Raw genomic sequence first — 14099 nt, 5'->3', positions numbered from 1 at the left:
ACGCTATGCTCTTATGCTAAGTCTAGGGGGAGATATTTTGCAGTCGGACAAACATGAGCGTTCAAGCAACCGGACGTCTGGTAAGCTGGTATCTACGTTTTTACTATTTCTAGAGCGTTTGTGCTGATACAATGTAAATGTTAAGCATTGTGAATTAATGGAGGTCTATTTTTTTTTACCTTAAAAAAAAAAAACGTTTAACACTTTCAGTTTGATAACGGTTTTGAGCAGCTAGACTACACAGCTAGCTTGATAGCTAGCTAGGTCAAGTAACGTATTTTGACGTTACATAGGTTTGAATGCCTGACCTGATTGTAACATACTGCTCAGGCAAGGACTAAGTGAACCACCAAGCTACCATTCTTTTCAGTTCCAGCTGCACATCTGCTACATTACCATATTTTCTTCTGCAGGGTCTGCGATGGACACTGAGAAATGCAACGTGCCCAGTCCTAAATCTAAGAACCATCCTTGGGAGTGACAATGTACGACAACGAGGTTTCATGACATGCAGACTCCTCTGTTCCACCCACAACCAGACGAGCACCCTGCATCAACATACTGACCTGTCACAGTACCAACTGCAGCCGGGCAGGGAGCTATCCATACAGGCTCTCCTTGACATGGGCTTCACAGACACCCAGGCAGATCAACTCTTAGAGGCAGCAACCAAGGGTCGAGGAGGGCAGAGTGAACATGCCTCTTCCACGCTCATGGCTCTGTTCGTCCTGGGCCTCAACCTATCTAGTGTGCTGAAGGTGCTGGAGAAGTGTCCAGAGTTGTTCTACGTGAAGGGCACTCAGCTGCAGCAACGTATGGACAACCTGAGGAGACTAGGGTTGCTTGAAGGTGAGAGGATGGACCTGTCTTAGCTCTCTATTCTCACAGGTTGTGCAGTGTACTTTATCATTTGAGAGTCAGACCCAGTGAATTGTACTTTGCATAACTGAGGTTGTGATTGTTATTAAATATGTTTTTGGAATATCTACAATATTCACAACACTATCGTGGTCCTCTGTAGCTCAATTGGTAGAGCATGGCGCTTGTAACGCCAGGGTAGTGGGTTCGATCCCCCGGGACCACCCATACGTAAAAATGTATGCACACATGACTAAGTCGCTTTGGATAAAAGCGTCTGCTAAATGGCATATTATATATTATATTATTATTATTGGATTAGTGGAGGCTACTGAGGGAGGACGGCTCATAACAATGTCTGGAATGGAAAGGTATCAAACACATGTTTTGGATTCCATTCACTCCACTCCAGCCATTATTGAGTCTTCCTCCCATCAGCAGCCTCCACTGCATTGGATGTGTATGTGCGTAACATCTTCCACCCATTTTCCATGGATGCTCAGTAACCCCTATGTGTGTGTCTCCAGGCAGTCTGCAGAGGGTGGTGAGCCACTACCCTCAGATCTTGACACTGCCTCTGAAGAGGGTGAACACGGTAGCCAGGTTCCTCAGGGAGAAGTGTGCCTTCACCGTCCAGCAGGCCACTGACATCTTCAGAGACTCTCCAGCCGTGGTTCAGGATGACCTGGGACAGCTGGAGTACAAGTTCCAGGTCAGCGCTCACACTCATTGGGAGTTATAGGGAGAATCTCAATCTAATGTCCTTGATTAACTGCGTTCCTCTCTCCTCCTTCTCAAAACCCATTGGATGAGGTCAGAGGGGAGGGACTCATCCAATGGGTTTTGAGAAGGAGAGAGGATGCAGGTAATAAAGGACATTAGATTGAGATTCTCCCATTGTGGTGGATGTGATTGATACCAAAATATTGGGCCGGGACGATACTAGTATCGCGATACTCGTTAGTATCGTGGCAAAGAAACAAAACACGAGGCGGATTATAGTTCTTTAGGAAATGAGACTTTGTATTCTCAATGAAAAATTCCCAATTGGGACAGTAAAGAAATTGAAGCTCCAGCTGCCAGCAAGACAACTACAAATGCCTTATGCTTATCACTAGGCCTATATGTTTTTTTATATGTTGGTCCTTAATGTCGAACATTTGACACAAGTTTTCTTTGTCTCCTTACACCTCCCCCCCCCCCATCCGTCTCGGCAGTACGCTTACTTCCGCATGGGGGTCAAGCAGGCGGAGATGGTGAAGTCCAAGCTGTTCCGTGTCACCCTGGAGGAGGTACGCTGCAGACACAGCTTCCTGGAGCGCAGGGGGCTGTACCAGACGCCAGACAAGAAGGGCCAGACCCTCATTGTCAACCCCAAACTCAAAGACATCCTAGCCGTCGCCGAGGAAACCTACCTGGCCGACATCGCCATGGCAACGCAGGAGGAGTTTGAGGTGTTTCAGAAGCTGATGACGAGAGAGTGGCAGGAGGATGAGGATAATGATGAAGAGGAGGAGAGGGATATGGGAGCTGACAGTGATGATGAAGAGGAAGATGAAGATGAGGAAGATATGAAAAGTGGCTATAGGCAGAGGAGAAAGAGATGAGACTGTGGGGGAACTGGTGATATCTGAAACATAATGGATATTCAAAATGATCTAGCTATTTATCGCTTGTAAAAATGAAATAAAGTATTTTCATTTTCATTGCTGGCCTTTGCTTTACTATTTTGACTGTTATTGATCTGTTGTATGAACATTTAGTAATACTGTGTGTCTTCCATCAATGACTGTCCGCTCATTGAACAAACACACAATTGTAAAAACACATGAACATGTCCCGTTGGGATGGCAACCACTTTCATCTCGTTCTCCAAACTGCACCTGTGTGCCCATTCACTTATTTACCTGTCCAGGTATCCATGGCAACGGTAGGGCAAAGTGAAGTGTACACTTTGAGGCCCATATTGACTTTGAGGCCCCAGCACCATAGTGTTCCCTGTCAGGGTTGGCCTGGCCCCAGCACCATAGTGGTCCCTGTCAGGGTTGGCCCCAGCACCATAGTGGTCCCTGTCAGGGTTGGCCTGGCCCCAGCACCATAGTGGTCCCTGTCAGGGTTGGCCTGGCCCCAGCACCATAGTGGTCCCTGTCAGAGTTGGCCTGGCCTCAGCACCATAGTGTTCCCTGTCAGGGTTGGCCTGGCCCCAGCACCATAGTGGTCCCTGTCAGGGTTGGCCCCAGCACCATAGTGTTCCCTGTCAGGGTTGGCCTGGCCCCAGCACCATAATGTTCCCTGTCAGGGTTGGCCTGGCCCCAGCACCATAGTGGTCCCTGTCAGAGTTGGCCTGGTCCCAGCACCATAGTGGTCCCTGTCAGAGTTGGCCCCAGCACCATAGTGTTCCCTGTTGGCCCCAGCACCATAGTGTTCCCTGTCAGGGTTGGCCTGGCCCCAGCACCATAGTGGTCCCTGTCAGGGTTGGCCTGGCCCCAGCACCATAGTGTTCCCTGTCAGGGTTGGCCTGGCCCCAGCACCATAGTGTTCCCTGTCAGGGTTGGCCTGGCCCCAGCAACATAGTGGTCCCTGTCAGAGTTGGCCTGGCCCCAGCAACATAGTGTTCCCTGTCAGGGTTGGCCTGTTCCCAGCACCATAGTGGTCCCTGTCAGGGTTGGCCTGGCCCCAGCACCATAGTGTTCCCTGTCAGGGTTGGCCTGGCCCCAGCACCATAGTGTTCCCTGTCAGGGTTGGCCTGGCCCCAGCACCATAGTGTTCCCTGTCAGGGTTGGCCTGGCCCCAGCACCATAGTGGTCCCTGTCAGAGTTGGCCTGGCCCCAGCACCATAGTGGTCCCTGTCAGGGTTGGCCCCAGCACCATAGTGTTCCCTGTCAGGGTTGGCCTGGCCCCAGCACCATAGTGTTCCCTGTCAGGGTTGGCCTGGCCCCAGCACCATAGTGGTCCCTGTCAGGGTTGGCCTGGCCCCAGCACCATAGTGTTCCCTGTCAGGGTTGGCCCCAGCACCATAGTGTTCCCTGTCAGGGTTGGCCTGGCCCCAGCACCATAGTGTTCCCTGTCAGGGTTGGCCTGGCCCCAGCACCATAGTGGTCCCTGTCAGGGTTGGCCTGGCCCCAGCACCATAGTGGTCCCTGTCAGAGTTGGCCTGGCCCCAGGCAGCATATGGCGGCTTAGTCATTAATGTCTGTCCCATCCGGATATGAGATCAGATGAGGATGTCAACACCATGAGGGCTAATGGATAAGAACACTCTGAACTGGCGTGGCTTACACCTGCACTGTTAGTTTAGCCCCAACTGTCTGGATGAGAGGGGGAGAGTGATCCTATTCACTGATGCTCTATGGCTGCATTTCATTCCACAAAGTTATTTCCCCTCCCCTCTTTGACCTTCGTAGACCTTATAGGGTTTTATTGGTGAAAGCAATATGGTGGAAACTGAAAGTGGCACTATTGACATAAACTTACACCAACCATGTTTCTCAGATCTGTGATGGGGAGTGAGTAAGGCAAGAGGGGAGGGTACATCATTTTCTGGAATGAGACACAGCCCGTATCTCTGTGAAACAGCTAAGTGGCCATGTCTTTATTCATCCCTGTGCTATGTTCTATGAGTCAACAGACAGTGCATCAGGACTGATAAGGCAAGTGGTGCAGTCAGTCAGTTGCTGGATCATTGATTTATAGAAGCATTAACACTAATGGATGAATGCCAGCCATTGCTTTGAAAATAAGGTAAGAAAATCCCTTTGGACTTGTATTTATTGTTGACGGAAACTGGTTACATGAATGAAACGTTGCCTTTGGTTGATCGATACGCTTGTCGATAGGTGTAGGTGTGTCTGTGTAAACTTGACTGCGTTCTGTTTTTTTCTTTTGTGTTCATGTTCTAGACAAGGGAGAAAAGTTGATACAGAAGTTATTTTGTAATGATATAGTTTAATGATTAAAACGGCATTGATTAAAAAGCTAAAGCATGAAGTCTGACGTGACAAAGTCAAAATCATAATTTATATTGATGGTTTTATCATTTATCACTAAATAATTAGCTATAGAAAGTTGTGAAATTATCAACTTTTTGAATTGTTTATATAGATTGCTATATCATTCAAAATGTACAGTTGAAGTCGGAAGTTGTGGGGGTGCTTTGCTGCAGGAGGGACTGGTGCACTTCACAAAAATAGATGGCATCATGAGGAAGGAAAATTATGTGGATATATTGAATCTCAAGACATCAGTCAGGAAGTTAAAGCTTGGTCGCAAATGGGTCTTCCAAATGGACAATGACCCCAAGCATACTTCCAAAATTGTGGCAAAATGGCTTAAGGACAACAAAGTCAAGGTATTGGAGTGGCCATCACAAAGCCCTGACCTCAAACCTATAGAAAATGTGTGGGCAGAACTGAAAAAGTGTGTGCGAGCAAGGAGATCTACAAACCTGACTCAGTTACACCAGCTCTGTCAGGAGGAATGGGCCAAAATCCACCCAACTAATTGTGGGAAGCTTGTGGAAGGCTACCGAAATGTTTGACCCAAGTTAAACAATTTAAAGGCAATGCTACCAAATACTAATTGAGTATGTAAACTTCTGACCCACTGGGAATGTGATGAAATAAATAAATCACTCTCTACTATTATTCGGACATTTCACATTCTTAAAATAAAGTGGTGATCCTAACTGACCTAAAACAAGGAATTTTTACTAGGATTAAATGTCAGGAATTGTGAAAAACTGAGTTTAAATGGATTTGGCTAAGGTGTATGTAAACTTCCGACTTCAACTGTATATATCTTTAGATGACTGGCTGCTATGAGTCGAGTAATGTTGGATATCCAGCAGACATACCATCCTAAATGTCTCTTGATCTATCTGAAGCTAAACAGGGTCGGACCTGGATGAGAGAACAGATGATGACTTGTTATTCTTATAGTAGCCTAAATGAGAACGTATTTGGGGGGTAGCCATGCTGAGGGTACAGGCGTATTGCTGTGCTGACACACTAAAGGTGGTGGATAGTTCACAGACGAGGATGGGATTATGACACCCTGTGGTTTCAAATTTGAATTAATGTGTGATTAATCTTGTTGTTAATTTGAATATATTGTGTAAATTGCAAAGCAGATGACATCTACACTGTCTGCGCCTGAGAGAGAGGGAGGGGGAGACAAGATTACTTTCCATTGAAATAATATTAGCTATCTGCTATATTGAAGAATGTTTACCCAATAACAACTTCAAAGAATCTAGTTTGCTGAAGACTCTCCATCATAGTACCTGTGTCCATATAATGCAGAGATAAGCTCCTTCAGATGAACGCCGCTGTTTGTTTTAATCAGTCTGTTAATTAAGGTACACACTGACATACAGGGCTGTCATATAGTGGGTCAAATGGGTTTGAAATCTCTCCATCTTACTGTAATGTAACATCTAGGCTTTCCTAGACAGCCAAACAGACTGAGATAAGCATATCTATATACATAAATTGTATACACTTCATAATAACATTTATTAGGTTCTAAAACACTGGTATAAGGGTAGGCCCACTAAGTTTTATACCATTGTTTCAGTCTATCTGATTTGCCACAGAAAGAAAATACCATCTTTAGGAAAGGCGTCCTGCACCCGTCCACAGAGTTACAATGCTGTCTATTTCAATCCACAGGTAGGTATTCACTTGGCACCAAACGGAGGAGAACGGACTGAAACAGGGAGGGACTACCTGAACTTGTCCACTAAGAAACGCTTTTTTTTCCATTTTCCATTGCAAAACATTTTGCTACGCTGTGCACTAATGAATACGACCCAGCACCTAACCACACAGTTCCAGATGGTTCTATCAGAGAACATGACAGCCATAACCAACATTTCACACCAGTGGTATGACAGTCTGCAGCGCTGGCACCTGGAGCTCTTCCTGATCCCCGCCTCTCTCCTCACCCTGGCCACCTTACTGGCCAACCCCATCCTCCTGGCCTGCATCCTCTTCTCCCGGTCCCTGCGCCAGGAGACCCGCTACCTCCTGCTGGCCAACACCCTGGCCGCAGATTTGCTCTTCCTCTCCCTCAACCTTGTTATTGTAGTCTGTAATACATTAGGGGTAGCCATGCTGAGGGTAGTCTGTGAGCTGGTTTCGGCAGTGACCGTCACGGCGTATTGCTGTGCTGTGCTGACCGTCACGCTGAAGGTGGTGGATACGTACGTGGCAGTACGTTGGCCGCTCCACTACCACGACCTGCTCCCCCCGGCCCGTACCCGAAAGATCCTAGCCGGGGTCTGGCTGTTAGCCGCCATGTACCCAGTCTCCCTGTTCATCGTCATGGAGGCGATGAAGGACGACGCCCCACAGAGGTCAGAGGTCTGTCTCATTCTCATCTCCATAGGCATCATACATAGAGAAATGATGCCGGGCGTTCACATGTACTTCACCATCGGAGCCATCGTCTGCACCCTTCTCATCCTGTATTGTTACGGCCGTCTCTACTGGGTCACCAAGACCCAGGGCATCTGGCAGAACCGCTACTCCCGGGCCCGGGTCACCCTCCTGGCCCACGGGGTGCTGCTCCTACTCTACTTCGGCCCGGGCCTGGTCTTCATTGTGGAGCTGGTTCTGTACCAGCGCCAGGATGTCAGCCAGGATATCCGCGTGTGGATCAACACAGTCAATATGTGCATGCTGATGCTACTGCCCAGGGCCTGTGCTCCCTACCTGTATGGTCTGTGGTACAGGGATATCTCTGATACTCTGCTGGCGGTGCTGCACCGACGCAGGAGGCTCAGCCAGGTCACTGTGGCCTAGAGAGAAAGACCCACACACTCACAACCCCATAAAGAGACATGAGAGGACCGAGAGTTTGTTTAATAAACACTCTTGTGAGAGTGCCCATCCTAAAGCACTTGTCCCCAAATATTTGTACCTAATGAAGCCCAGTATGTTCTCTTGTGACCCGCAGTATGCCGTGTGCATAATCATAATAATGTTTCTGAACACTTCTACATTAATGAGGATGCTACCATGATTACAGATAATCCTGAATGGATCGTGAATAATGAACGCACAAATACCATACCACCCCAAAAATGCTAACCTCCCCTTTTATTGTAATGGTGAGAGGTTAGCATGTCTTGGGGATATTTGTACATGAAACACGTTTTATATGTTTGTGACTGTTCTGGAATGCTGTCCTAATACCTTCCCAAATAATTAAACTTCATTGGCCTCTTATTTTCACATACCGTATTCAGCTCTTTATGTGGTGACTTTAAAACGGCTTGTGTTGCTTTGCCCTTACAAAAAAAAGATTGCAGTTTTGAAACTGCAGTCAACTGTGGTATTTTGGATGCAGTAATTGCAGAATAACTGCAGTTATACTGCAGTTGAACTGCAGTTATACTGCACCTACACTGCAAAACTACTGCAGTAGAAAAAACAGTGTTATTTTGGACGCAGTATTTGCAGCATACTGTTGTTATACTGCACTCTGACTGCAGTTAAACTACAGTGTACTCTGACTGCAATCTTTTTTTGTAAGGGTTGGTTTTGTTGGGTGTCTACTTTGAGAAATGACTTTATTGTTGCGTTCTCATATACTTTTATATCAGCTCTCTGTTTCATGCACTGAACATTGAGCTTGTTTAAAAACAATGTAGGTGGGGGTTGAATCAATTCTACATAACCCAAATGTAGCCTACATGATCGTCACACATTATATAATGTCAACAAGCTACATAAGCACCTAACAGCTGGGGTTTTATGACCATAATATTATGGGAAAGTAGCATTTCTGTCCATTTGTCTCTAAAGACGTGTTTGCCCTTATCTGGGTGTCCAAGGAGACCAATAACAAACGGATCTGTGGATTGCCTAATCGAAGACTTCACACTCAGATAGAAAATAAAAGCACTATCTCCTCAAACTCATTGTTGACACAGTCGGTCGGGGATGCTGGACACTGGACAAAGAGGGAGACAGCACGTTAGCGCTGTAGAGATGGCCACTGAAGAGAACCAAATGGTCCTGTCTCTCCTCTGTGCCTTTGGGACCTGGTACAACAGCTCTGGCCACGCTGAGAGACATAGCAGAATCTCCTCTGAGACCAGCGGCAACACCTCAGACACTACAAACACTACTACCAACTCCTTCCAGAGGCAGGTGGAGCTGTTCACCCGCGAGTGGCACGTCTTCCTGCCTCCACGCCACTCCAGGGCCATGCATGTTTGCCCCATCCTGGGCTTCCTGGCGGTTTCCCTGGTGATTCCAGTCATCCTCACCCGAATCCTGACCAGGTGAGTCACCCCAATTCCAAAATGGACCCTTAACCCCTACCCCCTAAGTTTGTAGATGGGATGCATGGGTGTGATGGTGTGTAGATCTGATGGACAGGTGTGAGCAGTTTCACCTAGCTAGTCAGCAGACTGGTAAGGCTACTGCTTTATACAATGCTTTCAGATCTACTTAAGCGCAGAAGGCTTAGGGCACGTGTCCAACTCATTCCACGGAGGGCTGAGTGTCTGCAGGTTTTCACTCCTCCCTTGTACTTGATTGATGAATTAAGGTCACTAATTAGTAAAGGAACTCCCCTCACGTGGTTGTCAAGGTCTTAATTGAAAAGAAAAACCAAAAACCTGCAGACACCATGGATTTGAAACCCCTGGGTTAGGGTAAGGTTGATTTGGAGTTAGGCATATGTAGCATTCATCATCATCATCATCATCATCATTGTCCTCCTTCTCCTCCTAGCCCCTGGATGCGCCAGGAGACCCGCTATCTCCTCCTGGCCAATGCATTGCTAAGCGACATGCTGTTCATGTCGCTGTACATGGTGAGCGCCTGTCTGAACGCGACGGGCGTGCTGATGTCAGAGTGGGCGTGCGCTACCATCCTCTTCCTGCTGGGGGTGCTGTACTGCGCTGGGATCCTCAGTAACAAGGCCATGGTGCTGGACACATCACTGGCCGTGATGGCTCCACTTCGATACTACGCCCTGTGGCCCATCTCCAGGTAATGGGAACACGGGCTGGGAGAGTTTTGTCAGTACTTCTTATGACTTCACTGTATGATGTAATAATGGATGGAGTTTAGAGAAACCGTTATTTATCTTCCATCTTTCCTCTCTCTCCCTCTCCCTGCCTCTCTCTCATATCTGTCTCTCCTCTCCTCTCTGTAGGACGAGGAGGGCGATCGCTGGTATCTGGGCTGTATCTGTGTTCTTACCAGCAGCGTCTGTAGGGGTGTTGGTGTGGTACCACTCTACTGGACCCTGCTCCCTGCACATCTGCTCCCTGCCCCTCTTCCTGGTCCTCACCGTCAGCCAGTCCACTCGCATGCAGGTGGCTCTCAGTCAATCAATCAAGCAATCAATCAACAAAGCAATCGCAGTGGAGATTACTGTGTAAACCAGGGGTAGGCAACCCTGGTCCTGGAGTGCTTCATGTTTTTGATTTAACTGACCTGGAAGACCAGGTGTGTTGAATTTAGGCAATCACTGAACCGATCAATTAGCTCAGTTGGTCTGGTGTGGTGCCTAGTTGGAACAAAATCCTGCAGTACCTGCGGCATCCCAGGAACAGGGTTGCCTACCCCTGATGTAAAAGAGAGTGGAGTGTTGTAGAGAATCGAAGGACCATGAATGTAATAAGAAACCTTAAGGCCGGTAGCAATCACTACAGAATGTCCAGTCAGAACAAGGATGAGGCGGGTGTTCAGGTTAAGGGGAGTTTAATGGAATAAGATGTTCACATCCACACAAATCTGACCACTCATGGTTCAGATAACATATGTGGTTCTGAAAGGAAAGCGGAGAAAGAAAATGTAGACAATAGCACTGCTATAATATGAATGCCATGGCTGTATAAGCTAGCACAGGTAAGTATATAACAGCAAGGGCTATACACTACAGCAGGCATAAGGCCTAGTCACATGGCAATAGACTACACAACCTATTAGACTTGTACAGTTGTGGTCAAAAGTTTTGAGAATGACACAAATATTAATTTTCACAAAGTCTGCTGCCTCAGTTTTTATATGATGGCAATTTGCATATACTCCAGAATGTTATGAAGAGTGATCAGATGAATTGCAATTAATTGCAAAGTCCCTCTTTGCCATGAAAATGAACTTAATCCCCAAAAGACATTTCCACTACATTTCAGCCCTGCCACAAAAGGACCAGCTGACATCATGTCAGTGATTCTCTCGTTAACACAGGTGAGAGTGTTGACGAGGACAAGGCTGGAGATCACTCTGTCATGCTGATTGAGTTAGAATAACAGACTGGACGCTTTAAAAGGAGGGTGGTGCTTGAAATCATTGTTCTTCCTCTGTTAACCATGGTTACCTGCAAGGAAACACGTGCTGTCATCATTGCTTTGCACAAAAAGGGCTTCACAGGCATGGATATTGCTGCTAGTAAGATTGCACCTAAATCAACCATTTATCGGATCATCAAGAACTTCAAGGAGAGAGGTTAAATTGTTGTGAAGAAGGCTTCAGGGCGCCCAAGAAAGTCCAGCAAGCGCCAGGACCGTCTCCTAAAGTTGATTCAGCTGCGGGATCGGGGCACCACCAGTGCAGAGCTTGCTCAGGAATGGCAGCAGGCAGGTGTGAGTGCATCTGCACGCACAGTGAGGCGAAGACTTTTGGAGGATGGCCTGGTGTCAAGAAGGGCAGCGAGGAAGCCACTTCTCTCCAGGAAAAACTTCAGAGACAGACTGATATTCTGCAAAAGTTACAGGGATTGGACTGCTAAGGACTGGGATAAAATAGTTTTCTCTGATGAATCCCCTTTCCGATTGTTTGGGGCATCCGGGAAAAAGCTTGTCCGGAGAAGACAAGGTGAGCACTACCATCAGTCCTGTGTCATAACAACAGTAAAGCATCCTGAGACCATTCATGTGTGGGGTTGCTTCTCAGCCAAGGGAGTGGGCTCACTCACAATTTTTCCTAAGAACACAGCCATGAATAAAGAATGGTACCAACACATCCTCAGAGAGCAACTTCTCCCAACCATCCAAGAACAGTTTGGTGACGAACAATGCCTTTTCCAGCATGATGGAGCAACTTGCCATAATGCAAAAGTGATAACTAAGTGGCTCGGGGAACAAAACATCGAAATTGTTGGTCCATGGCCAGGAAACTCCCCAGACCTTAATCCCATTGAGAACTTGTGGTCAATCCTCAAGAGGCGGGTGGACAAACAAAAACCCACAAATTATGAAAAACTCCAAGCATTGATTATGCAAGAATGGGCTGCCATCAGTCAGGATGTGGCCCAGAAGTTAATTGACAGCATGCCAGGTCGGATTGCAGAGGTCTTGAAAAATAAGGGTAAACACCGCAAATATTGACTCGTTGCATAAACTTAATGGAATTGTCAATAAAAGCCTTTGACACTTATGGAATGCTTGTAATTATACTTTAGTATACCATAGTAACATCTGACAAAAATATCTAAACACTGAAGCAGCAAACTTTGTGAAGATCAATACTTGTGTCATTCTCAAAACTTTTGACCACGGCTGTACACATGAAACTCAGGCAAATGTGCTCAAATAAACATTACAGTAATGTTGAAATGTATACATAATATAAATACAATGAGCATGAGTGATATATTGAATAGAAAATAGCCTGGCACCATAAATGAGAAATGCTAATAAACGGCTAATCGCTAACAGTCATGCTAAAATGCTCATGCATTCCAACGCAAAATGCTAACGGTAGTGCTAACGCTATCAGGAGCGCGAGCTAGCTAACAAGCTCAACACACGGTAATTATAGACCACAAAACTTAGCTCCACATAATATGACACAGGTCTCAAGGCATTTACGTTTAGATGCACGCTCAATTAAACATCAGACATACAGGGATTCAGTCCACAGGAGGAAAAGTTCACCAGGAGGGCAAACTGTGGAAATTATCATCAGGATTGGGAAAGCACGTTTCTGGCCACACAGCGTGCTGGGTCATAGACTAACTGAAACCGAAGCCCCGGGAATCAAGGCCACTGATAGGCTGAACGAGATGTGGTGATAATTATTTGTCGTGACATTAACCAATAAGACAATAACAAAAGTGGGGGTCCTTTGAATGGGAGACTAAGCTGCCTGACTAGAACTAATCAAGGGATGGCTAGAATCAGCTGACTGCAGCTGGCCGTTTTAACACCTGATGTAAACCTAAACAATAATTACATTCTAGAGTGAGAAGGTTTATGTATATTACAATTTTATTACTTTGGTATAATATCTACTTTATGTATTGTAAAGTGAAACCAATATCTGTTTTTGCACACTATTGGATTCTTTTTCAGTACATTACATTGTCATTCTCAGGTGTCCATGCTGCTGACAGTAACAGGCATCCTCCTCATCCTGCTCCTGGTCTTCTCTGGCTATGTCGTTCTGTACTATCGCACCCGCATGTCTGGCGTGTGGAGAGGAGAACGCTCCTCCCGGGCCAAAGGCACATTCCTCATCCACTACCTCCACCTCTTCCTGTCCTTCCTGCCCATGTTGGTGCTTCTCATCAAGCTACTGCTCTACTGCCACCTTGATGCCCTGGACCTGCGTGCCAACCTGTGGGTGTCCCTGGTGGTGTGTAACATCCTCCTGGTGCTCCCCAAGGCCCTGGCTCCCTACCTTTACGGCTTCAGGTACAGAGACCTGTGTGAGGCCCTGTTGGCCTTTTATGGGCTGAAGCGGCCCACCGCCATCTCGCCTGTCATGTGAGCTTTGGATGAAGGGGGCTACGGGAGAAAGATAATACAATAAAATATTTTCCTGTACATATAAGAATATTAGCACAGAAGAAGAATTGGGGAGATGGGTTGCTTGTCACACTTTTCACTCTGGTGTGTATTTCTCAGCATCAGTATATCTTACAAGACTCTTTTCAATATTAGGAGAAATACCAAGGTCTTGAGTTGAAATGGGGACCATTTTATCCTCATATCTTATTCAAACATGGAGTTATAAGCCATTAAACACACTCTGTCCTCTTGACAACCAGTCCCTTCCCAGGGTTGCCTGTCAGGACAGTATAGGGTTGGTTGTCAGGACAGTATGGGGTTGGTTGTCAGGACAGTATGGGGTTGGCTGTCAGGACAGTATGGGGTTGGTTGTCAGGACAGTATGGTGTTGGTTGTCAGGACAGTATGGGGTTGGTTGTCAGGACAGTATGGGGTTGGTTGTCAGGACAGTATGGGGTTGGTTGTCAGGACAGTATGGGGTTGGCTG

The 14099-nt window shown here is 46.7% G+C and overlaps 3 protein-coding genes across 3 annotated transcripts; all 3 read left to right on the top strand.

Annotated features, from left to right (window-relative positions):
* The first annotated feature begins 40 nt into the window (after positions 1–40).
* LOC311122330 (transcription termination factor 4, mitochondrial-like) lies at positions 41–2564 on the top strand. Its single transcript, XM_084196705.1, has 4 exons — positions 41–80; positions 414–849; positions 1386–1570; positions 2076–2564. The coding sequence occupies exons 1-4, from the start codon at positions 54–56 to the stop codon at positions 2463–2465; spliced, it is 1038 nt and encodes a 345-aa protein (XP_084052831.1). The 5' UTR covers positions 41–53; the 3' UTR covers positions 2466–2564.
* Positions 2565–6656: 4092 nt separating this feature from the next.
* On the top strand, positions 6657–7661 carry LOC311122329 (putative G-protein coupled receptor 148; the record flags this gene model as incomplete). Its single annotated transcript, XM_084196704.1, has 1 exon — positions 6657–7661. The coding sequence occupies one exon, from the start codon at positions 6657–6659 to the stop codon at positions 7659–7661; it is 1005 nt and encodes a 334-aa protein (XP_084052830.1).
* A 1143-nt stretch (positions 7662–8804) lies between these two features.
* LOC311122327 (putative G-protein coupled receptor 148) lies at positions 8805–13592 on the top strand (the record flags this gene model as incomplete). The annotated part of the gene is made up of 4 exons (XM_084196703.1): positions 8805–9148; positions 9603–9863; positions 10030–10192; positions 13197–13592. 4 exons carry the CDS (start codon positions 8805–8807, stop codon positions 13590–13592), a joined length of 1164 nt encoding a protein of 387 aa, XP_084052829.1.
* Positions 13593–14099: the final 507 nt, after the last annotated feature.

This window comes from Coregonus lavaretus (assembly GCF_964263955.1).
Source record: "Coregonus lavaretus genome assembly, contig: HAP1_SCAFFOLD_463, whole genome shotgun sequence".
NCBI lineage: Eukaryota > Metazoa > Chordata > Actinopteri > Salmoniformes > Salmonidae > Coregonus > Coregonus lavaretus.
Note: the sequence above shows the minus strand (reverse complement) of the source record. Positions and strands in the feature narration are given on the sequence as shown.

What these genes read in the sequence shown, in the direction of transcription:
- LOC311122330 (XM_084196705.1), top strand. Translation starts at nt 54, where the DNA reads ATGAGCGTTCAAGCAACCGGACGTCTG. An exon ending in TTCAAGCAACCGGACGTCTG is followed by an intron (nt 81 to 413) that starts GTAAGCTGGTAT and finishes TTTCTTCTGCAG; the next exon opens with GGTCTGCGATGGACACTGAG. An exon ending in GAGACTAGGGTTGCTTGAAG is followed by an intron (nt 850 to 1,385) that starts GTGAGAGGATGG and finishes GTGTGTCTCCAG; the next exon opens with GCAGTCTGCAGAGGGTGGTG.